Genomic DNA, 25576 nt, shown 5'->3' with positions numbered 1-25576 from the left:
CTTAGCATATAAAAGGTCCTGGGTTCAGTCCCCAGTACCTCCATTAAAGAAAAAAGTGACAAACTTATTTCCCATACAGCTGGGCTGTGTTGGTGGTGTGTGTTTGATGACTGACTAAACAAAGGCGTGAACGCGTGACTAGATGGGATGACACAAAAGCAGTCCATACTTATCAAGTGGTTGTTTAACCCGGATTAACTCCTTCTGACCTTACTGCCCCCCTGGGAGGAAATGACCCCACTTTCCAGATGAGGAAGCTGAGCCAGCAGAGCCTGGCTTCCCCTCAGTGGTGTCGTCCTCCTCTGGGAAGCCCTTCCTTGACAGCCCTGGGCTCCGCAGGGGCGTGGCTGTTTAGCTAAGGATGGCTGACCAGACCCAAGACCAAAGGCAAGGTGACCACGTTCTGTGGGAGTTTTCACCACCGAGACCCTCTTCTCTGAGGCTGAGAGACAGGAAGCAATGCTCCCAGGGTCACTGTGGCCAGCCTGGAGGTGGCGCCATGCTGGTGGGGGTGGGGCTGCCCCCAGGGCCAATGCCTGGTCCTGCTCCAAGGCAGGGGTGTGCCCAGCCGGGATCTCCAGCGAGGCCTCCTCCCCCTCCCACTGCAACCAGTGAGCTGATTGGCCTACCCTGTGGCCTCTGGACACCTGTTGCTGTCTGTCGTGGGGCCACCCTCCTCATGATCCATCCTGTGCACCAGGCCCAACGCCGCAGCAGTGAGGTAAGATAGGCAGGGGGCGGCCTGGACAGAGGGGGTCCCTGGGGTCTGGGAGGGCATCCCTGAGGTCCACGGGGATCCCCAGCTCCGGTGGATGCCCCCAAAGACACCTAGAGGCATTGCCCCCCTGCCCATTGGGCCCCTCCCCCATGGCCTGCTCTGGCCCCAGGGAAGGGTCCTCTTTCTGCCCAGGGATGGGTCACACTGACACTGGAGCTAGAGGCACTGGTGACCCAGAAAAGCAAGGCTGTGGGGGCCGACAGACAGGTTTGACTCAAGCTCTGCACAACCTCTGGCTCCAGCTCTAGTCTCAGTTTCTTCATCTGTGAGATGGAAGCAGAGACAGTCAGAGGGGCGGGGACCCCAGCTTTGGGATCGGGAGGTCTGGGATCCCCTGCCCCTGTCCCTGCCTGTCACGGCCAGAGTGAGGCTGATCCTGGCTGCTAGGGCTTGAGCTCCTAGACTTAGGGGGTCCGGGGGGAGTGTGGGTGCCGGGAATGGCCAGTGAGGATGGTCCAGAGGGAGACCCCAGGTGGGGGCAAAGGCCTGGGAGGGGCTGGGCCCCATGTTGGCCTGTCCTGCTGGCCTCAGGCACCAGATAAAAATAGTCCCTGGTCTCAGAGAACATGAGCCGACCCTGGGGCCAAGGGTTCTGGTTTGGGCTCCTTGCTCATCTCTGTGACCACGCGCAGAACCCAGCCCTCCCTGGGGCCCCAGCAGCCTCCCCATCATGAAAGCTCAGGGATGCTGGGGCCCCAAGGAGGCTGGCCTATCAGGAGGGGTCCTGGGGGGGTCAGGGAGAGTGCCTGGCAGAGGCTGCTGGCCTTGCCTTGCCTGAGTATGAATTTACCAAGTGAATGGGGCTTCAGGCAGGGGGCCAAGCAAGGCCTGTTGGGAGGGGCAGGTCGGGAGCCCCCTCTCCCCAGGTCAGGCCCAGGCCCATAGCAGGAGCTCAGCAAACGCAGGCCACCTCTTCCCCGTTCCCTCCAGCCTGACTCTGGACCTGCTGTTTCTCAGACGTCTCCATGACAACCAGGGCCCTGGAGGAGCTGGATGGAGGCCTGGGCAGCTGCCAAGTGGACGAGGGCCTCTCTGCCCTGGCTGACCCCTGCCCAGGCCAGCCGCGGGAGGACAGGGCTCCAGGTACCCCAGAGGGCGCCACAGAATGCAGCCCACTTTCTGTTGAGCCAGGTGGCTCACCTTCAGAGACCAGGCCTTGGACCCCCACCTTAGACTGGCTTAAACCGTGCTCTCCATTTCCACGCTCCGTGTCCATTAAAGTCTTGGGGGTTCATAAGGAGCCCAAAGAACACAGGTGCTGGGCCGCAGAGGTCAGGTTTAGAATCCCAGCTTGTCAGTGAAGTGCCGTGCACCTGTGTGCAAGTCTCAGTCTGTCTACTTTCAAATCTGTAAAACGGGAGCAGTTACCCGGCCCTCACCCAGCAGAACCCGGGGCAGGGTGGGGTCAGTCCGAGGGTTCCCACGACCTTCACTCTCCCTCTTTTCCCACCAACAGTGACACCCAGTCCGGCCGACTCCAACAGCTGGCCTCAGGTGAGTAGCCTGGGCCCTTGGGGTTCAGCCCAGGGTGCCCCTGGAGGACAGGATGTGCTGGCACTGACGGTGGATGTCTGCAGCCCATGGGAAGGGTTTGGTCTCCCTTGGAGGAAAGACTGGAAGGAAACTGCCAGGATGACATGTCGCTCTGCATAGGATTCTCAGGAGCCGGTAGCTGAGGGCAGCCCCGCAGGCGGTGTGGATGCCAGGCCCAAGAAGACAGAAAAGGAGCCGGTGGCCAAAGTGGCCTCAGGACACGGGAAGGAGAGGCTGAAAACAGGAGCAAGTGGGTTTGCCGGAGACAGGGGTGAGGCGGGAGGTGGGCTTGGACCAGTATTGGGTTGGGGGTCGATCCTGGGCCGGGTCCTTAGATGGGGAGTCAATACCGTGCACGGGGCTCCTGGTGGAGTGACGTAACGAAACGGGCTGTGAGCCTCTGTAATTCATGCTAACACCAGCTCAGGTGCTACTAAGCTTCAGCTAGTTATCTTCTAGAATATTTCCGGTATCCCAGCGGAGGTGCCAAGCCGGCAGAGTTTAGCTCCTCCGCGCGGGGCCGCACAGCCGGGCAGGGCGGGGCCGAGCGCAGCCGGGGCTCCGCCCCAGGCAGCCCGCGCCCATCCCGCACCCGCTCCCGCAGCCCCCCGGAGCCCCGCGCGGAAGAAGACGCAGGCCGTGCCGCCCCCGCAGCCGCCGCCGCCGCCCCCGGCCCTGAGCGAGGAGCTGCCCTGGGGAGAGCTGTCGCTCAACAAGTGCCTGGTGCTCGCCTCGCTCGTGGCGCTGCTGGGCTCCGCCTTCCAGCTGTGCCGCGGTGAGCTGCGCCCCACGCGTGGCTGCTTCCGGGGGGCCGGTCTGTGCGCCTCCCCTTCAGAGTTGGGTCTTGGACCCCCACCCCAGGCAGTGCGCGCCCCCTGCCCCCTAGTATGGACCTTGGGACCCGCCCCCTGCACTTCCTGCTCCGGCCTTGTGCGCCCCCAGGGTGGCGTCTGAGATCCTCTATCCAGGACCGGCTTTGAGCCTCGCCCGCGTCCCCACCACGGACCTTCCACGGAGCCCTTCCCGTCTCAGTAGGGACCTTGGTGCACCTCCCTCCCTGAGAAGAGGCCCTCAGCCCCACCCCTACCGGCCTTGCATGCCCAGGATGGGCTGTGTGCACCCCCACTCGGTAGTGTGCCGCTTTCCTTGCGCCGTGGCGCTCCTACCGCCCTCGGAGAAACGGGGAGCATCCTTTTGCTGCCTGAATGAGGGAGCTTTGAAGGAAAGGCTTCCGCCGTAGAGGAGACCCGGAGCCCCTTCCCAGGGCTCGGACGGATTCAGCCCAGCCTCAGGGTACCCGGTGGAGTCTGGCTTGGCTGAGCCCTCCTGCCTGTCCCCAGGAAGAGGGGGCTCTAGGGGAAAGGGCTGGGATGGACCGTGTGGTCGGCTCTGCGGCTCAGGCTGACTCACATCCCCTCCTGGCCCTTCCCAGAGGCTATGGCTGGGGAAGCGGAAGCCCCTGTGCCTGTCCTTGAACCGTGGGTCCCGCCAAGCTCAGCCCCGAAGGGTCCTGCATCGGCCCTGGTAAGCACTTCCTTCAAGTGACCCGTCAGTGGGGCTCTCATTGGGGGAAGGGGCCTGGGCCCCCGTGGAATTCTGCTCTGACCCCACCACCCCACACTGTCCGCATTGCAGCCAAAGCCCGTGACCTGGGCTCCCCCACTGGGACCGCCTGCGCCCCAGATGAAGGTAGAGGAAAGGGCCAAGGTCCCCGGGAGCAGGGAGGCTGCAGGGAAGTACAAAGGGGAGTCTGAGGAGACCGCTGGGGAGGAGCCCGCGCCCCTTGCAGACCGAGGGCCCAAGGGGAGGTTGAAGGAGAGGCCGAAGAAGGAAGAGAGGCCGCGGAAGGAGAGGCCTCAGAAAGAACAGAGGCCAAGAAGGGAGAAGAGACCACGGAGGGAGAAGCTACGGAAAGAGGAGAGGCCACGGGCTGCCGGGGAGCCCCGGAGAGCCCTACCGCGGCATTGGGAGGCACGCGAAGAGGGCCACCGGCCGTGGGCGCGAGACTCCGGAGACCCGGAGTACAGGAAGAAGCAGGCCTGGGCCTCCCCGGACGAGGAGGGCCGGCCTCCGGGCCGCCGGAAGCACCGCGCAGGCAAGGGGCGGGACTGAGCCAAGTCTGGCCCCACCCGGGAGTTCCTGGGCCTCCGCTCGCCCGTCCCGTGGTTACAGCAAAATAAAGTCAGTGCCGGGGCCCCCTTCATTGTTTGCTCTTTTGCGCCTGGACCCCAGAACCCGCCCGGGGCCTGAGTAACAGGGACTGGGAGCTTCAGGTGGGGGCGGGGGCAAGAGGGCGGCGGGGGTGACAACTGGCGGAAGGAGGCCCTGGCCTGTCTCCAGACACCAGCCACCCCAGCCACGTGCTTTCTGCTCTTTACTGGGCTGATGAAGGGCTCCAGATAAATACGGGCCAGTGCGCCACTTGGGGCGCAGGGTCACCGGCAGCCGCACTCGGTGGCCACCATGTTGGGCACACGGTGCGCACTGATGCGCCCCTCCGACAGGCTGATGAGGAGCTTGCCGGCGTAGGCCGTGGGCACGCAGCAGGGCGGGCGCGCCAGGGCCACGCCGCGGGCCTGCATCTTCAGCAGGAGCACCACGTGGCTGCCGTACCGCGGGTTGCGGTCCGACTGCGGCCAGCCGCACGCGCCCTGGCAGTTGTTGGCCTGGTACGTCTCAGGGATGAGTACCGAGCGCTCGGCGCGCAGGTCCACGCTCAGCTCGCGCAGCGCGCACGGCCCGTCGGCGGCCGGGGCCCCCGCACTGCGCTGCGCCCGGGCCGGGCCGCTCCGCTCCCGCCCGTGCCACTCGGCGCGCAGGCCCTGCAGCGCCTTTAGTAGCAGCAGCGCGCGCAGCGGGCCGCCGGGGCCGCTCGGGTCCCCAGGGCACAGCGCGAGGAGGCGTGCCAGAAGTGGCGTGGCGGCTGGCGGCAGCCCGGGGAGGCCGCGCAGCTCGTCGGCCGCCGTCTGAAGCTTGGCGGCCACCCGACGCGTGAGGCCCTCAGCCCAGAGCGCGGAGGCAGGATCCTGCAGCGGCGCGGGGCCCCCGGCGGTGGCTGCGGTGGGCGGCAGGAGCAGCAGGAGAGGCTCCTCGCCGTCCAGCAGGCGCTCCAGCGCCGCGGGGTCCGACAGGTTGACCTGGCCCTGCGGGAAACCGGCCAGCGCTCCCGGGTCCAGGGCCAGACGCGGGGGCGAGGCTCGGGCCGGGGGACCCCGCAGCGCGCGCACCAGGCGCATGAGTGTTTCCAGGAACGGGTCGGCGCTGGGGAGCGGCTCCTCGGGCTCCGGGGACGCCCTGGACAGCGGAGTAGAGGGTCACAAGGAGGTCGTGAAGGTGCAGGGTCCTTCCGCCCCCACTCCCCCACTCCAGGTCTGGGCCTGCGCGCACTTGGGCTGCGGAAAGGGCACCGAGTCCAGCTGGCCTCGCGCGGACAGAGGCACAGGCTCTTGTGGGGGCAGCAGCAACAGGGCCGGGGTCATCCGTGTGAAGCAGCGGGAATCCGCGCCAAACAGCAGGGCCTGCATCTGGGCAGTGCTCAGGGGGGCACCTGCGGGGTGGGGGGAGGCACGTGTGTGGTGCTGGCTCAGCAGCTTGGGGTTTTGGGGTAGGGGTCAGCTGCCCGACGGGTCCCTGTCTGGGGGGGCCTACCGTTTCCGCGGTGCCGCAGGGTCAGGGCAAGCCCAGGGCTGCGCCAGGCCACCTCCGGGCGGTCCACAGCCAGCACCAGGTAACCGGAGTCCGGAGCTGGACAGAGACTCTGCAGAGATGGGAGCTCAGCCAGGCAGGGCAGGGCTGCCGGGTGCCAGCCCTGCTCAGCCTACTGCTCTTAATACCCCTTCAGGATTCCAGCCTGGACCTTGGCAGCCTTTCTGTTAAGCAGTTAGAAAACCCCATCGCCCTCCCTTGCCAGGAGTGAGGGCTCCTGGGGCCCAGGGACAGCCCCCTCAACTCCCTGGTACCTGGGTGCCGGGCAGCCCAGTCCCGGTGACGGTGACCTCAGGGCCGGTTCCTGGGTACAACACCAGCAGGGCCAGCTCCAGGGGACTGGCTCCTCCAGGTGGAGGCTCCTGGAACTTCAGCGAGGGCGTCAGCTCCCACATCACTGTGGCCAGAACAATGGAGGAAGGATGCCTGAGCCACGGAAGCCGGAGCCCCTCCCGCCAAGCCTGTTTTGTCCTGCAGGCAGGAAAGGCCCCACCTGAGCAGCAGCTGGTCTGACGCCCCTGGGACACGGGTGGCCTGAGAGGAGTGTCAGACAAACCGGGTGGGCGATCGGGCTGCCACCTGTCACCTCTGAGCCCTTGGTAATGGGTTTGAGGCCAGTGGCCCCTGAAGACAGGCCACACACACCCCTACCAGGGGTCTTTAGTGGAGGGGAGGGGCCGTCCTCTGCTGGACCTTCAGGCTGCGCTGGCCTCACCCCTGAGGCTCCTTCATGGGTGGAGGGGCAGGTCTGGGAATGGGAGGTCTTCCAGCCTCTAGACGTGGCAAACATCAGGTCACCCACCTTTCTGGCCATCAGTCTCAACTTCTGGAGGAGGCCTGGAGGGGGCTGGGCTGGGGGCTCTGGCAGAACCCAGTCTCTGGAGAATGGTGGCTGCCTCCCATCCCTGCTCCCGGCTATAGCCCCCACATACCTTCCTCCAGGTGCAGGACCACCAGCCGCCGCCCCCCGGACTCCCCTAGCCACGCCTGCAGCTGCTGTAGGTGGGGCAGGGCAGCCTGCCTACCGCTGGAGGGGCAGACCCCGAAGGTGGCCAGGTCGCGAGGGCCCCAGTGGGCATGCTGCACAGCCTCCAGGAAGGCCTGCTCGTAGCCACTCAAGGCCCCCACCACCCGCAGGAGAGCACTGCTCCCATTGCCACCCCCACCCAGGGTCACCAGGCACAGAGGATCCCCAGCGCTGCCTGGTGGCCGGATGCTGGGGGGTGGCCATTCCCAGTCTTGGTGGAAGATGAGCCCCCCGGTGTCTGTAGTTGGCTCCCCAGGCAAGGTAGGGGTGCTGGAGGTCTCTTCCCTGGGGGTCCTGGCCCTCAGCAGAGCCCCCAGTGCCGACAGCACCAGGGCCAGCCGAGAGAGGGGCGGGCCCTGCATTCTGGGTGCTTCCAGGGGCTGGGCTGCCCTGGCTTATAAGGGCGAGCAGGGCTGTTTGTGCAGGAGGGCAGCCCCTATCTCTCAGGATGTGACCTTGGGGGCCAGCACTCGCTGGGAGCTTGGGCACGCCAGGCGGCCTTCTCAAAGCTCCTTCTGTTCTGACCTGGCTAGCTATCTCCTCCTGACCAGTGATAGGAAGTGTGGCCTGTGACCCACTTGTCAACGGCTGTCCTTGACAAGTTTTCCCCTTTGGAGACAGGAGTCTCTGGGACTGTGAGCAGGGAGTGAGTGGCCCAGATGGACCAGACTATCAACAGCTCCAGGTCAGGGGTGGGGGCGGAGAGGGCCAGCGCTCCTGCCCCAGACGGCCGCGCACCAGCCCGAGGAAAACACATCTCCCTTGCTCAGATTGTGGCCAGGCGTGCCTGGCGGGCCCCGCCCCCGCGTGCTGGCCCCCCCATGCGCCCCGAAGGGGAGCGAGCAGCTACTGCTTTCCTCTGAGGAGAGCCCCAGACGCGCTGCTGGCTCGCAGGCTGTCCCACCCAGGGGCCATCCACTTGTGTCCTGCTGGTGTCCTGACCCTGGGCCACCTCCGAAGGCGCTGGAGGGCACCTGTGTGTATTCACTCACTGCAAGCCATTGCCCCGGCCCGCCCACTGACACAGTAGAACACTCCAGGGTCGGCACGGACTCTTTAATGGGCTCTAGGGGCCCAGCCCTGTACAAAAACACCCAACTGCACTCCAGGGGGAAGCACAGGAAAACAAAAGCAGACTTGCTAGGACAGGGGCAGCTTTTCAGTTGGTTGGGGGAGGGGGAGGAATGTTCCCAGGCCCTTCGGAGGGCAGTGGGGGCCTCAGCATTGGGGGCATGGGAGTTGGGGGATGAACCCCAGGATTGGAGGGGTGAACTCCAGGAGGCTGGGGATGGACCCCAGGAGCCGGAGGATGGACCCCAGGAGCTGCTGGGTGGACCCCAGGAGGTGGGGGGTGGACTCCAGGAGGCTGGGGGTGGATCCCAGGGGCTGCTGGGTGGACCCCAGGAGCTGGTGGATGGACCCCCGGGGCCTGGGGGTGAACTGCAGGAGCTGGTGGATGGACCCCCGGGGCCTGGGGGTGAACTGCGGGAGCTGGAGGGTGCACCCCTGGGGCCTGGGGGTGAACCCCAGCAGATGGGGGAGGATGGACCCCTGGTGCTGGAGGGTGGACCCCTGGTGCTGGAGGATGGACTCCCGGGGCTGGAGGGTGTACTCCAGGAGCAGGGGGGTGAACCCCAGATGCTGGTGGGTGGACCACTGGTGCTGGTGGGTGGACCCCAGGAGCTGGGGGATGCACCCCAGATGTTGGAGGATGGACTACTGGTGCTGGGGGATGGACACCGGGAGCTGGTGGGGGCAGCTGGGGAGGGCCCGGGGGCCCTGAGGGTGCAGGCCCGCTGGGTGGCATGGGCGGCAGGGGTAGGCCTCCCGGCGGGGGTGGTGGCAAAGACTCGGGGAGTGGCGGCCGAGGAGGCAGGCCATTCATCAGTGGGGGTGGGGGCCGTTTCACCCCTGGAGGCCCGGCGGGGAGGCTCGGTGGGGCTGGCGGCTTCTCCATCTTAAAGTGGAACTGGAGGAAAAACTGGAAAAAAAGAAGGGGCTGAATGGGACCCCTTGGGGCCCTGGCTGTGAGAAGGTTCTGGAGTTGCCCAGACTTGGACTGACTCACCTGTTTGGTTTCCCGGTTCCAGTGAGTCCAAAACTTGCCTTCAGCCTTGTCAATCTCCCTGCTCGGCACCTGTGTGGGGTGGGGGCGGGCAGAAGCGGGGCTTCAGGACCCTGAGGAGGCCCCCTGTGAGGGCAGGGTTGAGGTTTCAGGGTAACAGTCGCTGAGGCCGCTGCTTAGCAACCCGTGGGCCACCTTGCCCCGCCCAGCCCGGCTCCGGGCCTCTGCTTCTTGGCAGGCACCCAGCCTTCAACTCGTGCGCTGCGTTGTCCTTGGCCACCCCCTCAGCAGGCCAGGCCCGAGGGGACACCTCCAGCCTGGTCAGGAGGGGGCACCCCGAGTGGGCCCGAGGCCACCTGCCTGGATGGAGCAGACCCTCTGGCTGGCTCCCCACCTCACAAGATCCTGGACCCGCTACCTTGAAGGCGATGGTCTCGTAGGGCTCAGCAGCCATGAGCAGGTATTGCCAGCGCCGGTCCGGTGGCTCGATCCTCTGCTCGTAAGCAGACATGAAGCGGTGGCGCGGCATGATGCCCTCGGCGATCTCAGGGTAGTCGATCTGTGGGGACACGGGCAGGTGGCATCACTGCTTTCTGGGGCCCCTCCCCTCAGGACAGGGTCCCCGCGGCCTCGGCTCACCTGGAAGAGGAGGCTCTGCTGGCCCACCTCCGTGTCCCTCTGCTTGGTCACTGCAACAAGGGCAGGTCTCAGGACCAAGTCGGCTCATCTCCCCCGAAGACAAGGGACCCTGGTGCTGGCTGAACACCGCCCACAAACAGAAGCGCGTGCCCTGGGGGACGCTGCCTGGCTGGCGAACGCCCATGGCCCTCCCTCCACAGCTGGACGGGCACTGCCCACGGGGGGGGGCTGTGCCGCGGGGGCCCCCACCCCAGACCTGGGAGCACCGAGTGTGTGGGTTGAGGCTGCACCCCCGCTTCCGGGAGAGGGTGCCCCTCGCTTCAGAGCTCTGCAGCTCCTGGCTGCTCTTCACACAGCTCCTGGGCACACTGCACTCCCCGAGGCCCCAGTGTCCCCCACGACACCCAGAAGAGGCAGGATGGCCTATCGTGGCCAAGAGGCCTTTGGTGGCCTCCTCGGGTGGATGCTGCCACCTTAGCCCTGGTTCACCAAGCAGGCCCACCCCAGGGCCTTTGCCAGCCACACACAGCATGTCTCCACTTTGGGAGGAACACCTGCCAGGCAGCCTGCCCTCCTTCCTCCCAGGAACACAGTCCCGGGCTCCAGTCAGGCCACCTTCCCAGCTTCCTGCTTCAGGTGACCCAGGCGCTGCTGCTGACACAGACCCTCACCCTAACATCCTCCTTCTTGTTGGGTTAGGAGGACCCAGTACTGGTTCCCAGGTCACAGGCAGGGCCATGCCAGGGCTCGCTGTCCCCTCCCACATGCTCACCCACCTTCACTAGGACCTCCCAAGACATCCCAACGGGTATGGAGAAGACACCTCGCTCCCCCTGTCATGTGGGGAGGGTGATCCCTGGCTCCCAGGGGAGGAACCCTTCCGACAGGAAATGAACAGACTCCCCAGAAGGCGGTTGGAGGGGGCGTGGCTCAGGGCCAGGGCCGCCCTCACCTTTGTAGCCTGGGCGGCCGATCTTCACGAACTTCTTCACCTCCACCTTGACCTTCTCTGGCGCTGGCTGGGCAGGGGCCTCCTTGGCCTCCTTGGCCGCTCGCCGGGCCCTGTAGGCAGGACGGACACAGTGCTGCGGCCCCTCCACACGGGCCGCCAAGGCCACAGGCCCAGGTGCCAAGAGTGGCCTCCGCCTGACCTTGGAGCTGGTCTGGGAGTGAGCGGGGCAGGGAATTAGGTGGGGTGATGGGGGTGGGGTTGGGAGGTACTCACAAGTTGGTCTGATGCTTCTTCCCCTGGGTGTGTGCCAGGTAACTCCCCTGCAACAGGAGAGGGACACACAGTTCAAGACACGGGTAGAGGTGCCTGGGGGCCCTGATGGTGGCCGAGTAAACGTGGTCTAGAGGGTCTGCACAGAGGGGAACGAGCACCCGTAAAGGCGGAGAAGATGAAGGTCCCAGATGTCTGCGACATGGGAAGTCTCGCCGAGACTGCAGGTGCAGGTGTGGGCCCAGCTGGACTGTGGGCGCCGCCGGGCACCTGGCAGTGAGTCCACCTCCGTGATGCCCCAGAGAGGGGATGCGCACACCAGCAGTTCTCAACTAGGGTTCTTCTGGCCCCCCAGGGAAACCGTGCCCAGGGTGGCCCCCCAGAGGACGGCCAGCCCAGTGCTGCAGGGCAGACCCACACACGCAAGACTGTTTAACTCAGTGCTGCAGCCTGCAGCTGAGAGCTGGACACAAACCAAGTCCTCACCAACATGGTAGAGGACAGAGGAGACCAAATCTTAACTGAGGTAAGGAGCCCAGCGTGAGCGTGAGCGGTCATCAGACCACCCTGGGTGCTCAGAATGCTGACTAGGGCCAGAGCCACACCATGCAGGACAGAGGCTGGGGACAGCGGGGCTTGGCCTCTATCTGGAGTGACAGTGTTTCTCCTAGAAAGACATGTTTGAGCCGGGCCCCGCTGTGTCAGTGGCCACTTTCAGGCCGCCCGCGCCTCACTGAGTAGTGACTCACATCTCAGGAGTGACAAGGCCGGCGGGGCAGAGCCAGGCAGTATGGGGAGGGGAGGGGACAGGCAGGGGGGACAGGGACGGGCGGACACACCTCATTGTTGTGCAGTGTCAGGCACAACTTGCATTCATACGAGCCCAGGTGGTTTTTCATGAAGTAAGGGTCCTGAAAGGAAAGTACATTCGTCAGACAAAGGGAGGTGGCCCTGCCATGCTGGGTCCGCAGCGCCAAGGCCTCTCTCTGTCCGAGACACATGGCTCACCCTCGGCTGGCACTGGGGGTCGTCCTCAAGGAGAGGGACAAGCAGGAGCCCTAAAAGGCAGCACATGGCCCCTGGGGTCCCGCAAACTCGGAGTCTACCCTGCCTGTCTGCACCCACAGCAAGCAAGCTCCAGGAGGGGGGTCCCCCAGGGAGCCCCTGGCCCCACACTCATGGCGACCTGGGGTCTAGAAGGAGGCAGAGCTGAAACAGCACCGTGGCTCATCACCTCCCCCCAGGACAGGCCAGCACTCCAAGTGCTGCAGCACAAGCCCGACATGGGCAGAGAGAAGCAACCAGGTCAAAGGCTGGAGGAGACCCGCGTCCCTGTGTGCCCTGTCAGTGGGGTCGGGATCCAGGGCTGACCAGTGACGCCCCTGAGAGGGGCAGCAGGGCAGGCACTTCTGACCCCAGGTGTGGAGCTGACACCAGGGGTTCAAGTCCTCATTCCCCAACCCAGTGGCTGTGCCATCTTTGCAATGAAAGTCCCACCCCACCTAACTCTGTTTCCTCATCTGGAAAATGGGGAGAGGGGATAGCTCAAGTGGTAGAGTGTGTGCTTAGCATGCCCGAGGTCCTGGGTTCAACCCCTAGTACCTCCTCTAGAAGAAAATAAATCTAATTACCTCCTCCGACCCCCACCATAATAAAATAATTAAATGATACAATAACAAATAAATAAAATCTATAAAAAAAGAAAAAAATAGAGTATCAGAACCAGCCTCACAGGCCAGGCCTGCAAGAGGCCTGGGGGGTGCCTGGCACACAGAGAGGGCCCGACACACCTCAAAGTGTAAGGGGCCACTGCACACAACACTGGGGGTCGCTCTGGCGGCTTTGCCCCTAGGGGACACCAGGCGTCGCCTGGGGCCCCTGTGTCCAGCGTACTGGGGCTGCTCCCGGTATGAGTGGGCAGGCACCAGGGACGCTGCTCACCCCCCCACCCCTGAGGAATGACCTGACCCCACAGCCACACTGAGGCTCAGAAACCCTTAGTCAGTCATCTGGGAAAATCCTGAGTCTGACCTCTGCTCACATCACACACCAGAATAAACTCCAGATGGCACAAACCAGGGTAACCCCAGAATCTGAGTCCCCACCCCCGTCCCCACCCCCACTCAGATGTGACATGTGCAGCATCCCAGGACCTCAGAGGTCAGAGGGTCATGGAGTGCGTGTTGGGGCTGGTCCGTGGAACCCCTAACCCAGGGGTCTCACCAGGGGAGGTCTGCCCCCAGGCTGCCCCACCCCCTCAGTGCCTGGGACGCCCCATACGTCCCCAGGGCCGAGAGGGGATTTGCCTACCAACAACTGCACAGGTAAGTGGCTGTCCTTCCCAGCCCGTGGCTGCGGAGATATCCACGCATCCAGAGCCACCAGGACCCTCACCACCAGCAATTACACAGGTCTCCGGTTTAGTAAAGCTCCTGCTGTGAAACAGCCCTTCTAACGGGGGCTGTGCACAGCAGTCTCTGGCGGGCAGCTGAGGGCTGCTGCTCTTGGTCAAGTTCCCTGGGTCAGAAAGCAGGCCCCTGAGGCTGGGGGGCAGACAGCCTGCTGGTGGGCATAGGCGGTGGGAAGGGGCCTAGGGAGGAGGTACCTTGTTGATGTCAATGGTCTCCAGGGCCAGCTGCCGAAGGCGCTCCCTGCGGTCCCGGTTGCTCTCAGAGGAGGAGGCCACGCCCCCACTCCCGGTCTTGCCTCCTGGGCGATGTTGGAAGTCCATGGTCAAGGCCCTTCAGCTGTATCAGACCAGGGGAGAAACCTGTGGAGACAGGGCAGAGCAGCTGTGAGAGCCCACGCCCACCCCCATGCCCCGTCTTCACCAAGTCTCTTCTAGTGGCCGAGGGCCGTCTATGGGCCAGATACACAGGAACAAGGAATAAGGCTAAACAGGGAGTCTCTAGGTGACCGTGATGGTGCACTAGAGAGCAGTCCCTCTAGTCTGAGGGGTGCAAAGGCCCAGGGAGCCAAAATAGCAACAGGAAATGTCCATCAACAGACACCTGGATAAAAAAGATGTAGTATATTTTACACAACGGAGTACTACTCAGTGATAAAAAAGAATAAAATGCCATTTGTAGCAGCATGGATGAACCTAGAGATTGTCATTCCAAATGAAGTAAACCAGAAAGAAAAAGAAAAATACCACAATATCATTTATGTGTGGAATCTAAAAAAAATTTTAAAAAAAGGAAAGAAAAGAAAAAAGAGGACACCAAAAAACCCATCTACAAAACAGAAGCACACTTGCAGACATGGTAAACAATCTTATGGTTACGGGGGAAAAGAGGTGTGAAGGGATACATTTGGGAGCTTGAGATTTTCAAATGTTAACCATTTATATAAAAAAGAGATAAAAAACAAATTTCTTCTGTATAGCACAGGGAAGTGTATCGACTACTTCGAAGTAACCTTTAATGAAGAGGATGAATGTATGTATACATACCCACGACCGGGACATCATGCTGTGCACCAGACACTGACACACTATAACCGACTACACTTCAACGGAAAAAAAAGGTAAAAAAAAAAAAAAAGCAAAAAAACCCCGGGGAAGATGAAGCCCAGTTCTCATTAGTTAGCCTGACCTCCAAGAAGCCTTCCCAGACTGCCCAGCCCATGGTGTCCGCTCTGTCCTTTAAATTCCCTTCCTGCTTGTCTACACTCCCTTCTCCCAACCTAAGTTCCATTCCTCTGGCTCAGCTGTAAACTTGCTGGAGACAAGGAACATGTCACTTGTCTGTGTATCCACCTCCCAGCCACCCCCACGGCCTCGCACACGATTGACATTCCAGACTCGGCTGTGGCTGAGGAAGGCTCCCCTAAGAGCTCAATGTCCCCTTCCACACCCTCGACACCCAGCCAGCTACGGCTTCCCACGCTCAGGCTCAGCTCAGAGCTGCCCCCAGGGACCTTCCTCTCATCTTATACTCTCTTCTTCACTGATCCACACTGGCCCCGCCCCAGGTTTAAACCCATGGTATCTTGACTCTGTGGGGTTAATTTCACAGGGATGGTGTTGCGGAGTGAACGTGACCCCCCAGAGATGTCCCTATCCCAATCCCCAGGGCGCCTGTACCTGTCACGTCACGGGGCAGAGGGGACTTTGCAGGAGGGATTAAGGCCGCTGGGATGGGGGTGACCCTGGATTCCCAGGGGGCCAATGTGTCCTCACAGGGTCCTCATCAGAGGGAGGCGGGAGGTCAGAGTCAGAGAGAGAAGGGGGATGCTGCGCTGCTGGAGGTGAGGGTGGAGGGAGGGGCCGCGAGCCAGGGACACGGCGCCTCTAGAAGCTGGAAGACGCAGGAGCCGCTTCTCCCTGGAGCCTCCGGAAGGAGTAAAGCTCAGTGAGACTCATGCTGAACTTCTGACCTCGAGTCACGTAATAAACTGCTGCTGTTTAAGCTAGGTTTGTGCTGCTTTGCTACACCAGCCACGGGAAAGTAACAGTCCAGGCACAGGCCAGCTGTGCCAGCGAACCTCCCCACTGGTAGCCAGTGGAGAGACCTTCCAGTTGGCTGTAGAACCACAGGGTCAGAAGTTTTATCTCACCAAGTCTGTCCAGAGTTGCCAACTCAAACTCTGCCAGGTGAGGTAGGAAAGACGGCAGGGTCGACCTCATAAAACAAAGACCAAGTCAACATGAGGAGGAGGCCACGACACCAGAAGGCCAGCCCTCACTGCCCATCATGCTCAGTGAGACCAGGGAAAAGTGCACCCAGGGCCGCCAGCGTGCAGGACGCTCTCTGCCAGGCTGATTGCCGGCCCCAGCACCGCCCGCACCTGCTGGGGAAGACTCGCTTTTCCCATAGGAGCCTCGGCTTCTCCGGGTTGGGGGAGGAGAGAGCATACAGGGTGCTCGTGGGGCTCTGCGTCTGCCCGCAGCTCAGCCCAGGTGCCTGCGAGCTGCCTTTCCCAGGGTCCACACTGACTTCCCCCCACCTACCTGGGGCCTGAGAGGATGGCGTGACCCCAATACTGAAAACCTACTGGCAGTGCTTTCATCGACTCTGCAGCTGGCGACACACACACACGACAAGGTGCCCACCACAGTCACTGTCATCAAGGGAATGCAAAGCAAATCCACAGCAGGACACAGGTCACGCGTGTCAAGACAGCTGTCGCCCAGTGAGGGCCAGGGCTCAGGGAGAGCCCCCGCTTTGCTCCTCCGGGAGGCGCCCAGTGGCACAACTTCTGGGCCACGGCCTAGTCGGGTGCCCTTGTTTGCAATCACACATCAGCCACATCTCCAGCACATTCTACTGGCCCAGCAGCTGGGCGGAGCTGAGGAAGACTCAGAAGGCAAAAGGTCAACAGGGCCAAGAGTCCCAGCGAGTTAGGGGTGAGCCCAGCTTCTCTGAAACAGCCGGAACAGGCTTTGGCTCTAAGCTGGGAAACATGCACCACAGGAGTTGCGAAAAGCACCTGTGGAGAGAACCTGATGGGCTCAGGAAACCCAGATCCAAATATTTAATCCCTCACCAAGTGACAGAAAAGCCCAGCAACCATGGGAACGCAAAGTGCTGGTCACCTGCAGCCCCCTGAACACGTGGGCCCCTGCTCTGGCTGCACCGCCCCCGGAATGAGAGCTCAGCACAGGGAGAAGGGCACGTGCCCAGCGCCTTGACTCCCTGGACAGGAACTGGAATCCTGGGTCAAGGCAGGCCGGGGTGAGGGCCAGGCTGAGAAGAGGGCCAGTCCATCCAAACCTGCCAGCTGAATAGCAGGCAGCCCCCTGACCCCGTACAAGAGGTGGGAGACCCAGCTAGAGCTCCCAGCTAGGGGTGCCCCACACCCCTCAAGAAACTCAGCCCCTGCCAGGCCCCCTGAGCTCACTAGACGAGAAGCACAGGTAACTTCACACAAAGAGACACAAAGACTCGCACGTGTCAGAGAAAAGTGAAGCCCGATAGAAACCTCAATAGAAGATGGATTAGTTAGTGTTACTGCATCGTGAAACTGGAACTGGATGTCAAAGGTCAACATGGCGAATTAAAACCAGACGAACCCTTTAAAATCAAAGATGTGAGGATCAGAACAAAAAACTGCGTCCGAGCACTCAGAGGCAACAAAGCTTCATCAAAGAAAACAGAAGAATGAAAACCAAAAGCAACCACAAGACAACAGGAGGAAAAGCAAGAACCTAGGAATTCTGGTCTGAAAACAGAAAGAAATGTGGAGAGGACTGTCAAAGGAATGATGTAAGAACATCGTCAAAGAAGTGAAAGTATCCCAGGGCTGAAAAGCACCATTCTTCACACAGGAGCAAAGAAAAAGATTCTCAGATAACTTTATGGACCAAGAACTTTTACAACACCAAGGAAAATCTTCAGATTCTTCTAGACATAAAGAAAATCAGAAACCAAAATGGGATCAAACTCTTCAGTGAGCATATAATGCTTTCACAATTCCCACTGTGGATTTCCAACCTAGAATTTTACACCCAAACCTCTTACTGTGATGGTAAATAAAGCCATTTCCAGCTAATCCAGGGCTCAAATAAATGAGTTGACTTTTTCAAAAGCTACCTGACGTGTTCTGATGGAAGGAAAGGAGGAAGGGGAGCAGATGGTCAGACTGAAGACAGGAGCTAGCCGAGAGGAACACAGACAGAAGGTTCTAGGACAGCTACTCAAATGCAAGGTGGGGCTCCAGTCCCAACGTGAGCAGCGGTATGCTAGTTTTGAGAGGGAGTTTCTACGGGGAAAAGGGAAAAGTCATCCATTTGTTTAAACCTGTGGGAAAAACACAACTGATCAGTGTGTGAGGTGATGATGCTTTGAGGAAAAAAAACTAACAACAGGCAAAGGAAGTCAGGCTAACAGGAAAAGTGAAGAAATTAATTGTTTCGGGGTGTGTGCGTGTGTGTGAGAACCGTACAAGAAAAGCGGCTGAGCTGAACACACTACCCGCCTGGGCAGCGAACTGTACTTCCAGCCCTACAACACAGCATGAGAGGTTTGACTAAAGCTCATGACACAGAATCGCACGGTGAGGTTGGAGCGGGTGGGTGGGAGGCACAAACGAAACCTCACTAATCACGGCAGTCAGCCCACGTCTAAACCCACACATCCAGAAAGAACTATGCTATTTACGAGCTCTTTCGGGCCTTCAGAGCTGCCAATCGACAGAAGGGAGGAGCGGCCGGGCACCTAGTGTGACAGGCGGGGAAGTCACTTAACCTCCGGGATTCGCTTGCAAAACGGGGCCAGCTAACGGGCTCGGCTGGCCTCGGGCACGCTGCCGGGCGCTCCGCCCCGGACCTTCCTTACTTCTTACTGGGCCTGGCACCAGGGCTGCCGTCGCCCCCACCCCTCGGGACCTAGGACGGGTCCCGGCCCACAGAGCCAGCGAACCAATCGACGAGTCTCCGGGCCGCGGGAGCGCCCACCCCGACCCGACCCAACGGGCCTTTGCAGCCGGAATTCCGAGCGGGCGGGGCGTCGGGCCTACCCAGAGCCGGACACCCGCCCTCAGCCCGCGCTCCCGCCGAGGCCCCCCCCTCGCCCAATCCCCTCCAGGGAATCCCCCGGAGGTCGCCGCCCTCGCCCGGTGCCGCTCCGAACCCGCACCCACCAAAGCACGGCCGCAGCCTATTCAGCCGCCACCGCCGCCACGAAGACCTCGTTCTGCGCAAGCGCGCCAGTGGCTAAGAAAGCACTTCCGAGGGCAGGCGGGGCGGGGATTTCCGTGTGCGCATGCCTGGCCCGCCCAGCGGCGCGGGCTACCTGCTCCGGAGGCTCCAGGAAAGGAAGAACGCAGGCCGGAAGCCGAAGTGCGCATGCGTGCCGGCTCTCACCATTCTCCCGCTCGGCCTAATTCTCACGGAGCCAGATCTCGCGGGATGGGGAATTGCGTCCTTCCCTTCCTCAAGCCTGCTCCGTTCACTTTAGCAAAGGGCGCCTCCGGTCGTGGGGGTACTTTATTCCGCTCCCACCGCGGGTCCACCTTACTGCACTGTTATATATAACAATCTTGCCCATCTTGCCCACTATCCTGTGCGCCCCACGAAGGCTCTGCGAGGCCCCGGGGCGCTACGGCCCCCCGCCGGTGATTGACAGGCTGAGCGACCCAGGAGCGCGCAGGCGTGATAGCTGCTGCTGCTGCGCTTCCGGGACGGCGCGGTGGGACGCTTTTGGCGCCGGCGGCGGCGCTAGCGGGGAGGGCGGCCGGGAGGGAGCGGCCCGCGCTCCGCGTACTGGGTCGCGGCGGCGCCATGCGCTATAACGAGAAGGAACTGCAGGCACTGTCCCGGCAGCCGGCCGAGATGGCGGCCGAGCTGGGTATGCGGGGCCCCAAGAAGGGCAGCGGTGAGCGGCCCTGGGCGCCGGAGTGGGCGGGCGGGCGGGCGGCCGGGAGGCGGGGGTGGGTAGCCGCCGAGCCCGTGTGAGCCCGCCTTATGCCCGCAGTGGTGAAGCGGCGGCTGGTGAAGCTGGTGGTCAACTTCCTCTTTTACTTCCGGACGGATGAGGCGGAGGTAGGGCGCTAGGGAGGGCCGGGGCGGGGGGTCTGGGCCGCTGCGGGAGTCGGGGGTCGGAGTCGTGGGCGGGGCCGGGGTCGGAAGTCGGGGGCGGAGACTGGGGGCGGGGCAGGGGGAAACTAGAATCGGGGGGCGGGGCTGGAAGGCTGGCGGGTCCCGTGCACCCGCCTCCATGCGCCTGTCTGCCCCCAGCCCGTCGGAGCCCTGCTGCTGGAGCATTGCAGAATCACCCAGGAAGAGCCCAGCGGCTTCTCCATCAGTGAGTGCCGCCTGGCCCCGCCCGCCCCACTTTTGTCCCGAGAGACTGAATCCAGTGTCCCAAGCTGCCCCACTCGTGCTCCCTCCTCCCCTTGAAGCCCAGGCCAAGCACACCCGTCCAAGCCACTTACTAGCTGCAACCCCAAATACCGCCATTGTCTGCTTGGGGAGCGCTGCCCTTTTGGGGTGCTTAGCTGTAACTGTTTCTCCAGCGAGCAGGGAGGGCCCGGTGCCGGGGGACCGGGAGGATTTTCCAGGGTCGTCTTGAGAGGGTGGAGTCTGCAGGGGAAGGTGGAGCTTCTACTAGTTGCCCGGGGTGGGGAGGGGGCTGGAAGAAAGTGCCACAGACTGGGGGGCTTGAACAGCAGAAACTTACTTCTCTCAGTCCGACATCAGTTTCTTCATGGTTGGTTCCTTCTGAAGGAGCACCTGCCCCGCATGCTCTCTGCCAGCTTCTGGGGGGTTTCTGCCCACCTCTGGCGTTTCCTGTCTTGTGGAAGCTCACCTCTGCCTCCATCTTCATGAGATACTCTCCCCTGTGTGGTTGTGTCCACGTTTCACTTTTCCTAAGAGTACCAGGGCTTTCGGGGTTAGAGGCTCACCTTACTCCAGTGTGACCTCACTTTAAGTGTTCAGGTCGGCAGTGACCCACAACCAGATAAGAGTAATAGTCTCAGAAAATGTCTTACATGTTTTAAGACTTAAATGTGTTTTGAGAGGACCCAGTTCAACCGATAGCCAGCTGGTGGGAAGCAGTGAGCTCAGGCTGGAGTTGGAGGAGGGGACAGTTGTGGACAGTGGCAAGAGGAAGCAGAGGCCTGGGACATGGGAAGGTGGGAGTGAGCGGGGACCCATGGGGCTGCTCCCTCTGCAGGCTTCCTGGAGGATCCCGAGAGGAAGTACCACTTTGAGTGCTGCAGCGAGGAGCAGTGTCAGGAGTGGATGGGAGCTCTGCGTCGAGCCAGGTAGAGTGCGGGCCGGCCTGGGGGTCTGGGGCAGAGCAGGGCCCTGGGGGTTCACACCGCTCTCCTCCGCAGTTACGAGTTCATGCGGAGGAGCCTCATCTTTTACAGGAACGAGCTGCAGAAGATGACAGGCAAGGTGTGCAGTGGGGTGGGGGTGGAGCGCGGGCCGGGCTGGGGGCCTTCTGGGTGTGGGCTCACCCGCCCTGCCCATCGTCCCCTGACACAGGACCCCCTGGAGCAGTTCGGCATATCGGGGGAGGCCAGGTTCCAGCTGAGCGGCCTGAAGGCATGAGTCCCTGGTGGGGCTCCCTGGCTTCCCTGCTGGGCGGGAATGAGCCCTCCCCACCCTCACTGGCCCTGACTTTCCTGGCCAAGCCTGGATTTGTGGTGGGAGGCATCTTGGCTTAAAGACTTCAAAAGCCCGAGAACGGTGAGAGTGGGCAGGGCTGCCTTTTTGGAGTAACGGCCCAGCAAGCCGTCTCCAGATGCACTGGGGCCCACTGGGCTGGCTTGGCACCTCGGTGTCACATGCTGCTGTCAGGGGGCGAATGTCCACTCCCAGGAGTCGTGCCCACTCCCTTGGGAGTGTCCATCCGGGCCTGGTGGGCGCCTGAGGCTGGCGCAGCTCCCCTGCCCCGTGCAGGCTGAATGTACAAAGTGAGATGAAGCTGTGAAGGGCGTGGGGCCGCGCTGGGGCCACTGTGAATTCTCTCACTGAAGGGACAGGCCCTGGCCGGACGCCTCTGGGCAGAGCTGGAAGGTTTGCCCTTGGGGCGGCCAGTTTGTTCTGTTCAAATAAAAGTACCTCTTTTCCACACGGGGATGGTGGTGCAGCGAGTGTTCCGCAGGCCGGCGGCTCCACACCATCAAAGCCGGCCCCCAAGGGCAGTGAGGCTGGTGGGAGAGAGGTCCTCCCCAGGTTCAAGGTTTAAGAGCCTGGGAGGAAGGGGCTAGGCCACCCAGAGTAGGGGAGGCCTCGAATCCAGAGATAGGAAAGGCAGGGAGGAGGGCCCCGCCCCACAGGGTCTCTGGTGCTCACAGGCCTGTCTGAGTGCAGGTGGGGCCTTGGGAAGGATTTTGCAGGTGGTGTTAAAGTCCATGATCAGCTGGTTTCAGTTAATCAAGAAGTTGGCTGCCCTGGGTGGGCCTGACCTAGTCAGGTGTAAGGCTGGGTCCCCCTGAGCTGGGGGCATCCCTTCTCCTTTCTGCCAGGCGTGGCCCCCTCCCCAACACAGCCCGGGACCCCCTGGGTCTCCAGGGCCTGGCAGTGTCACCACCAGGAAGGAATGCTGACACCAGACCAGGTTCAAGTGAAAACAGGTATTTTATTAGAGTCCAGAGGTGGAAGTGCAGTGCAGGGGTTCCCTCAGGGAGGGAGGGGCAGCGCCCCCGCTGAAACAACAAGCTACTGGACGACAAAGCCAAGCCCGTCTGCGCTACAGATCAGCGTGGGGACGCGGGCTTGGGAAGGAAACGGAACAGTCCTGCGGACGGCGGGGCAGACAAGGGGCGGTGGGTCTTAAATAGGTCACAAGTCAGAGCTGAGGGGAGGCTGCGCCTCCTGACTGGAGGGTCGTCTTAGTTGTTAGGTTTTCCTGAGCGAAGCGACCGCAGCCGTCAGACCTCCTGGAGCACCTGCGCCAACAGCGGCAGTGGGGTCTCCTGCCCCAGCGCCCCCCTCCCGAGGCCGGCGGTGGCTGAGCTCAGGCGGGGAGCAAGGGTGGGCAAGGGGGTGGCGGCGGAGCTGGGCCCGCTGTGGGGCAGACCCACGCATGTGCGTGCGGAGGACAGGGTGGCCCGGCGGGCGGCCACACAGCCCCCGAGGTGATGCAGTGTTTGTGTACAGTGTCACTTTGTTCCAGGTGGGACTTCTCACAGCCCTGCAGCTTTTTAGGGAGCCCGACACAGGGAAGGGAGCCTCTTGGAGGGGGGCTGGGGGGCCAGGGGCCAGGACAGCACCATTGTGCATCGGGAGCACCGACCTGGAGGGAAGGGTATGGGGTCACTGGAGGGGAGGCATAGTCTCCACCCTAGACTCCTGCCCCACAAGAGTGCAGAGGACACCAGGGGGCAGGATGCTGTCCTGCTGTGGCCCTTGTGGCCTGCATCCCACAGGGTCTCCAGCTCCACACCTGCCCTGGGGATCAGGAAGCCAAGTGGGGCCTGGGCCACCACACTGACTGTCCCAGGCAGGTGGAGGGCCCCTGGTGCCTGCATCTGGAGCGGGTGGGGTTGTGGCGGCCAGGCTAGGGAAGGCCCTGGTTGGATCCCCACACAAAGGCCCACCTCCTGCACTCCTTTATGGGTGCCGCTTGGGGGCAAGCACCTTAGGACAGGGCTCTGACCGCTTACGCCCAGCCCTTTCTGGAGCACCCACCTCGGGGTCCAGGCCCCCTGCCAGCACCTTTGGCCAACGGCCCTTTCAGGGGACCGAGAGCTTTTTGGGGAGGCACACAGACAACACTGCTCAGCCCAGGGACCTACTACTGGCCGCAGGCAGCCGTGCCGGAGGGACAGAGCACCCTGCGGCCCTGGCACACTCCTGCCCGAGCGCCGCCGTGGCCGTCAGCGCAGGCGAGTGCCGCCCTGCCATGGGCTGTTGGCTGGGCCCTGGGCCAGCGTCGCTGTGCACCTGAGCAGATGGAAAGATTCCCCTTCCTTCTCTCCCTTTTCCTCTTTAGTTTACTGTGCATTCGTCATATAATCTAAAAATAAATGAAGTCAAGTCTATGAAATTTATAAATTTTCATCACATCTCTATAAAATACTGTCACCCGTCAGCGTGACGCTCCTGTAGACACACCCGGCACCCACAACTAGCCCCCTGCGTCCCTGGGCGGGCTGCAGCACGAACCCAGGACGAGCAAAGACGTACAAAAGTAAATGCACTTGTCACACGAGCCAGCCCGGCCCTGGAATCGGGTACCAGACCCTCCTCACAAGCACCACTCAGAACGGGGCCCCTCCTGGAGGCTCCGCCACTGCAGCCCAACGGCCCGCGCTGCCTGGCCGTTCCTATGCCAAAGGCGCGATCCCGGACCCGAGGGCTGACTGTCTGCTGGGCGCCGTTCACAGTGATGGGCGGGCGGCCTTTCTGAGGAGCCACCTCGACCTGGAGACGGGTGCCTTTGGTATAGGAAGAGCGGCAGGAATAAATAGAGCAGACGCTCCCAGGGCTGGTTTTGGCGTCAGTCAACCTCGAGAGTCAGCACCAAGAACGTGGAGGCGCGAGCCTGGGACGAGATAGCACCGGGCCGGCTGTCGGCGTCTCCGCTGGCGGGCCAGTCCTTCGGGAGCGTGTTTACATAGATCCTCTCGTATATAGTATTTACATCTCTCAATAGGTTGCCTTTACGACTTCGGTGGAATAAAATAAGTCAAAATTGTTTATACTTTTTAAAAAACGATAAATACTTTATCTAAAACTATCAACAGTACAGGCTGGAGCCAGGCCCCAGCAAGACGTCTCCGCAGGTCTGCGCAGCGCTGATTCACAGTAGAACCTGTCTCTGGCCTCCGTCCGTTCGCCGGCCCGGCCCGGCCTTGCATAGTCTCGCGGCTGAGGTAGGAATCCTAGTTACCTGCAGAGACGCATGGGAGGAAGCAGTACAGCGTTAGCACCTCACTCGGACAAGCCCGGTGCTGCCCCAGGCTGGGGAACCAGAGCCGCCTACAGACGGACAGATGGATGAGCCTGGTGGCTGTAGGACCCTGCACCATGCCCCTGGCCCAGTCAGAGGCAGGAGATCCCTGTCCCCAGGCCCTTCCGAGCGCATGTGGGGTGCTGGCTGGGTCCTGGCCTCCCCCCCTCCCCAGGAGCCTTGGAACCAAGACCCTCCCTGGTCACCAAGCTGGGCACTGCTCCTGGAGGGCCTACAGGCAGCCTCGCCGACACGCCTGCACGTCCGTGTCTGCTGTGGCCTGACCCCAACCTCCACGTGCACGTCCACCCATGCCAAGCTGGTACCGGCCACGTGATGCTTGCCCTGAGGGCGTGAGGCCACCATGCACTAGGCCGCCCTACCTTGTGGGCTTGTCCAACAGGACTGAGGCATAGCACATCCCAAGCCTCAGGAAAGGCTGTCTGCTGACCTGTACCCTGGTCAAGAGGCCATCAGACTCCAGGGGCCTCACGTGTGTTTCCACTTAAACACACGACAGACGGCCGCGGACGGCAGGCAGACCCTGAGCCTGGCCCTGGCACCCAGTCAGCCCTCGGGACTGTGGGCTCTCCCAGGCCAGCGGCACCGGGGCTCAGCCCCATAACCCTGCCTCAAAGCCAACAGAGGAGCCGACCACGACCCTCCCTGAAGGCCTTGCAGGCCCCTGCCCCATCCAGCTCCCCAGAGTGGGCCCTTCCTACGCTGTTCTCCGCTGACCCCGCACAGAAGTCCTAATGCACAGGCATGCTCAGAAGTGGGAGGAGCTGTGCCATGGCCATGCCTGCAAAGCATTGCCCACCGGCCAGGTGTTCCTCCCACAGCTGGTGCCAGGCTCACTCTGCTACCCATGGGCTCCTGCAGGCAGGGACCTCTAGCTGAGTTTTGCAGATGACCACTGCTTTTTGAAGGCCCGTTGTGTACCAGGGGCCTTAAATGCATTGAATTTTCCTAAAACCCTACAAGGCACATTCAAGGAAACAGGCTGAAAGGCCCAAGAGCGTAAAGAAGGCCAAGCTGGGATGGACGCTAAGCTGCCCCACGAACCCACAGTGGAGCTGCCTGGGTCCCCAGCTGCTGCAGACACCGAGCCTGAGGGTGGCGGCCAGCTCAAGCTGGGCTCGTCCACCTCCTCCTGGGCCCCTCCCTGGCTCCTGGTGGCGTGCTCAGGCCGCCATGGCTCCCTTGCCTCCCTGTGCTCTTGGCGTCTGCACCTCCCGCCGCAGGAGAGCAGCCC

At 62.2% G+C, this 25576-nt stretch overlaps 5 protein-coding genes across 12 annotated transcripts in view; 2 read left to right on the top strand and 3 right to left on the bottom strand.

The window, feature by feature from the left end:
- The first annotated feature begins 1714 nt into the window (after window positions 1–1714).
- JSRP1 (junctional sarcoplasmic reticulum protein 1) lies at window positions 1715–4505 on the top strand. Its single transcript, XM_072948056.1, has 6 exons — window positions 1715–1861; window positions 2235–2272; window positions 2432–2561; window positions 2916–3086; window positions 3744–3835; window positions 3947–4505. Exons 1-6 carry the CDS (start codon window positions 1744–1746, stop codon window positions 4421–4423), a joined length of 1026 nt encoding a protein of 341 aa, XP_072804157.1. The 5' UTR covers window positions 1715–1743; the 3' UTR covers window positions 4424–4505.
- A 167-nt stretch (window positions 4506–4672) lies between these two features.
- On the bottom strand, window positions 4673–8059 carry AMH (anti-Mullerian hormone). 2 transcript variants are annotated; one of them, XM_072948048.1, is made up of 5 exons: window positions 7219–8059; window positions 6271–6413; window positions 5960–6068; window positions 5699–5858; window positions 4673–5605 (listed from the first exon to the last, which is right to left on the bottom strand). In XM_072948048.1, the coding sequence occupies exons 1-5, from the start codon at window positions 7403–7405 to the stop codon at window positions 4747–4749; spliced, it is 1458 nt and encodes a 485-aa protein (XP_072804149.1). In that variant the 5' UTR covers window positions 7406–8059; the 3' UTR covers window positions 4673–4746. The 2 variants fall into 2 exon arrangements, with proteins under 2 accessions (XP_072804149.1, XP_072804148.1); XM_072948047.1 differs by having other exon boundaries at window positions 6949–7961.
- Window positions 8060–8085: 26 nt separating this feature from the next.
- On the bottom strand, window positions 8086–18694 carry SF3A2 (splicing factor 3a subunit 2). Of its 3 annotated transcripts, none has more exons than XM_015241178.3 (9): window positions 18554–18694; window positions 13575–13739; window positions 11809–11880; window positions 10973–11019; window positions 10700–10809; window positions 9748–9797; window positions 9527–9667; window positions 9112–9180; window positions 8086–9024 (listed from the first exon to the last, which is right to left on the bottom strand). In XM_015241178.3, the coding sequence occupies exons 2-9, from the start codon at window positions 13698–13700 to the stop codon at window positions 8203–8205; spliced, it is 1437 nt and encodes a 478-aa protein (XP_015096664.3). In that variant the 5' UTR covers window positions 13701–13739; window positions 18554–18694; the 3' UTR covers window positions 8086–8202. The 3 variants fall into 3 exon arrangements, with proteins under 3 accessions (XP_015096664.3, XP_072804151.1, XP_072804152.1); XM_072948050.1 differs by lacking the exon at window positions 18554–18694 and adding an exon at window positions 18250–18387; XM_072948051.1 differs by lacking the exon at window positions 18554–18694 and adding an exon at window positions 18160–18241.
- Window positions 18695–18786: 92 nt separating this feature from the next.
- Window positions 18787–21501, top strand: PLEKHJ1 (pleckstrin homology domain containing J1). Of its 2 annotated transcripts, none has more exons than XM_072948055.1 (6): window positions 18787–19260; window positions 19387–19454; window positions 19650–19716; window positions 20590–20680; window positions 20753–20816; window positions 20907–21501. In XM_072948055.1, exons 1-6 carry the CDS (start codon window positions 19194–19196, stop codon window positions 20970–20972), a joined length of 423 nt encoding a protein of 140 aa, XP_072804156.1. In that variant the 5' UTR covers window positions 18787–19193; the 3' UTR covers window positions 20973–21501. The 2 variants fall into 2 exon arrangements, with proteins under 2 accessions (XP_072804156.1, XP_072804155.1); XM_072948054.1 differs by having other exon boundaries at window positions 18788–19287.
- A 484-nt stretch (window positions 21502–21985) lies between these two features.
- Window positions 21986–25576, bottom strand: part of DOT1L (DOT1 like histone lysine methyltransferase) — a 73426-nt gene continuing 69835 nt past the window's right edge. For all 4 annotated transcript variants that reach the window (XM_072948044.1, XM_072948043.1, XM_072948046.1 and 1 more), the window contains one exon: window positions 21986–24261. Coding sequence is in view for 1 of the 4 variants with exons in the window: in XM_072948046.1 (XP_072804147.1) it covers window positions 24254–24261 (8 nt within the window). In the remaining 3 variants the exon portion in view is untranslated. The remainder of the gene's footprint in view (window positions 24262–25576) is intronic.

This window comes from Vicugna pacos, chromosome 22, assembly GCF_048564905.1.
Source record: "Vicugna pacos chromosome 22, VicPac4, whole genome shotgun sequence".
Taxonomy (NCBI): domain Eukaryota; kingdom Metazoa; phylum Chordata; class Mammalia; order Artiodactyla; family Camelidae; genus Vicugna; species Vicugna pacos.
Note: the sequence above shows the minus strand (reverse complement) of the source record. Positions and strands in the feature narration are given on the sequence as shown.

Coding starts and splice junctions, on each gene's coding strand:
- JSRP1 (XM_072948056.1), top strand. CDS start 1,744: ATGACAACCAGGGCCCTGGAGGAGCTGGATGGAGGCCTGGGCAGCTGC. Junction 1,862..2,234: donor GCGGGAGGACAGGGCTCCAG/GTACCCCAGAGG, acceptor TCCCACCAACAG/TGACACCCAGTCCGGCCGAC. Junction 2,273..2,431: donor ACTCCAACAGCTGGCCTCAG/GTGAGTAGCCTG, acceptor CGCTCTGCATAG/GATTCTCAGGAGCCGGTAGC.
- AMH (XM_072948047.1), bottom strand. CDS start 7,405: ATGCAGGGCCCGCCCCTCTCTCGGCTGGCCCTGGTGCTGTCGGCACTG. Junction 6,414..6,948: donor GGTCCTGCACCTGGAGGAAG/GTATGTGGGGGC, acceptor TTCTGGCCACAG/TGATGTGGGAGCTGACGCCC. Junction 5,606..5,698: donor GTGCCCTTTCCGCAGCCCAA/GTGCGCGCAGGC, acceptor TCCGCTGTCCAG/GGCGTCCCCGGAGCCCGAGG.
- SF3A2 (XM_015241178.3), bottom strand. CDS start 13,700: ATGGACTTCCAACATCGCCCAGGAGGCAAGACCGGGAGTGGGGGCGTG. Junction 11,881..13,574: donor AGACCATTGACATCAACAAG/GTACCTCCTCCC, acceptor CTTTCCTTTCAG/GACCCTTACTTCATGAAAAA. Junction 9,181..9,526: donor ACGAGACCATCGCCTTCAAG/GTAGCGGGTCCA, acceptor CACCCCACACAG/GTGCCGAGCAGGGAGATTGA.
- PLEKHJ1 (XM_072948054.1), top strand. CDS start 19,194: ATGCGCTATAACGAGAAGGAACTGCAGGCACTGTCCCGGCAGCCGGCC. Junction 20,681..20,752: donor GGAGCTCTGCGTCGAGCCAG/GTAGAGTGCGGG, acceptor TCTCCTCCGCAG/TTACGAGTTCATGCGGAGGA. Junction 20,817..20,906: donor TGCAGAAGATGACAGGCAAG/GTGTGCAGTGGG, acceptor CCCCTGACACAG/GACCCCCTGGAGCAGTTCGG.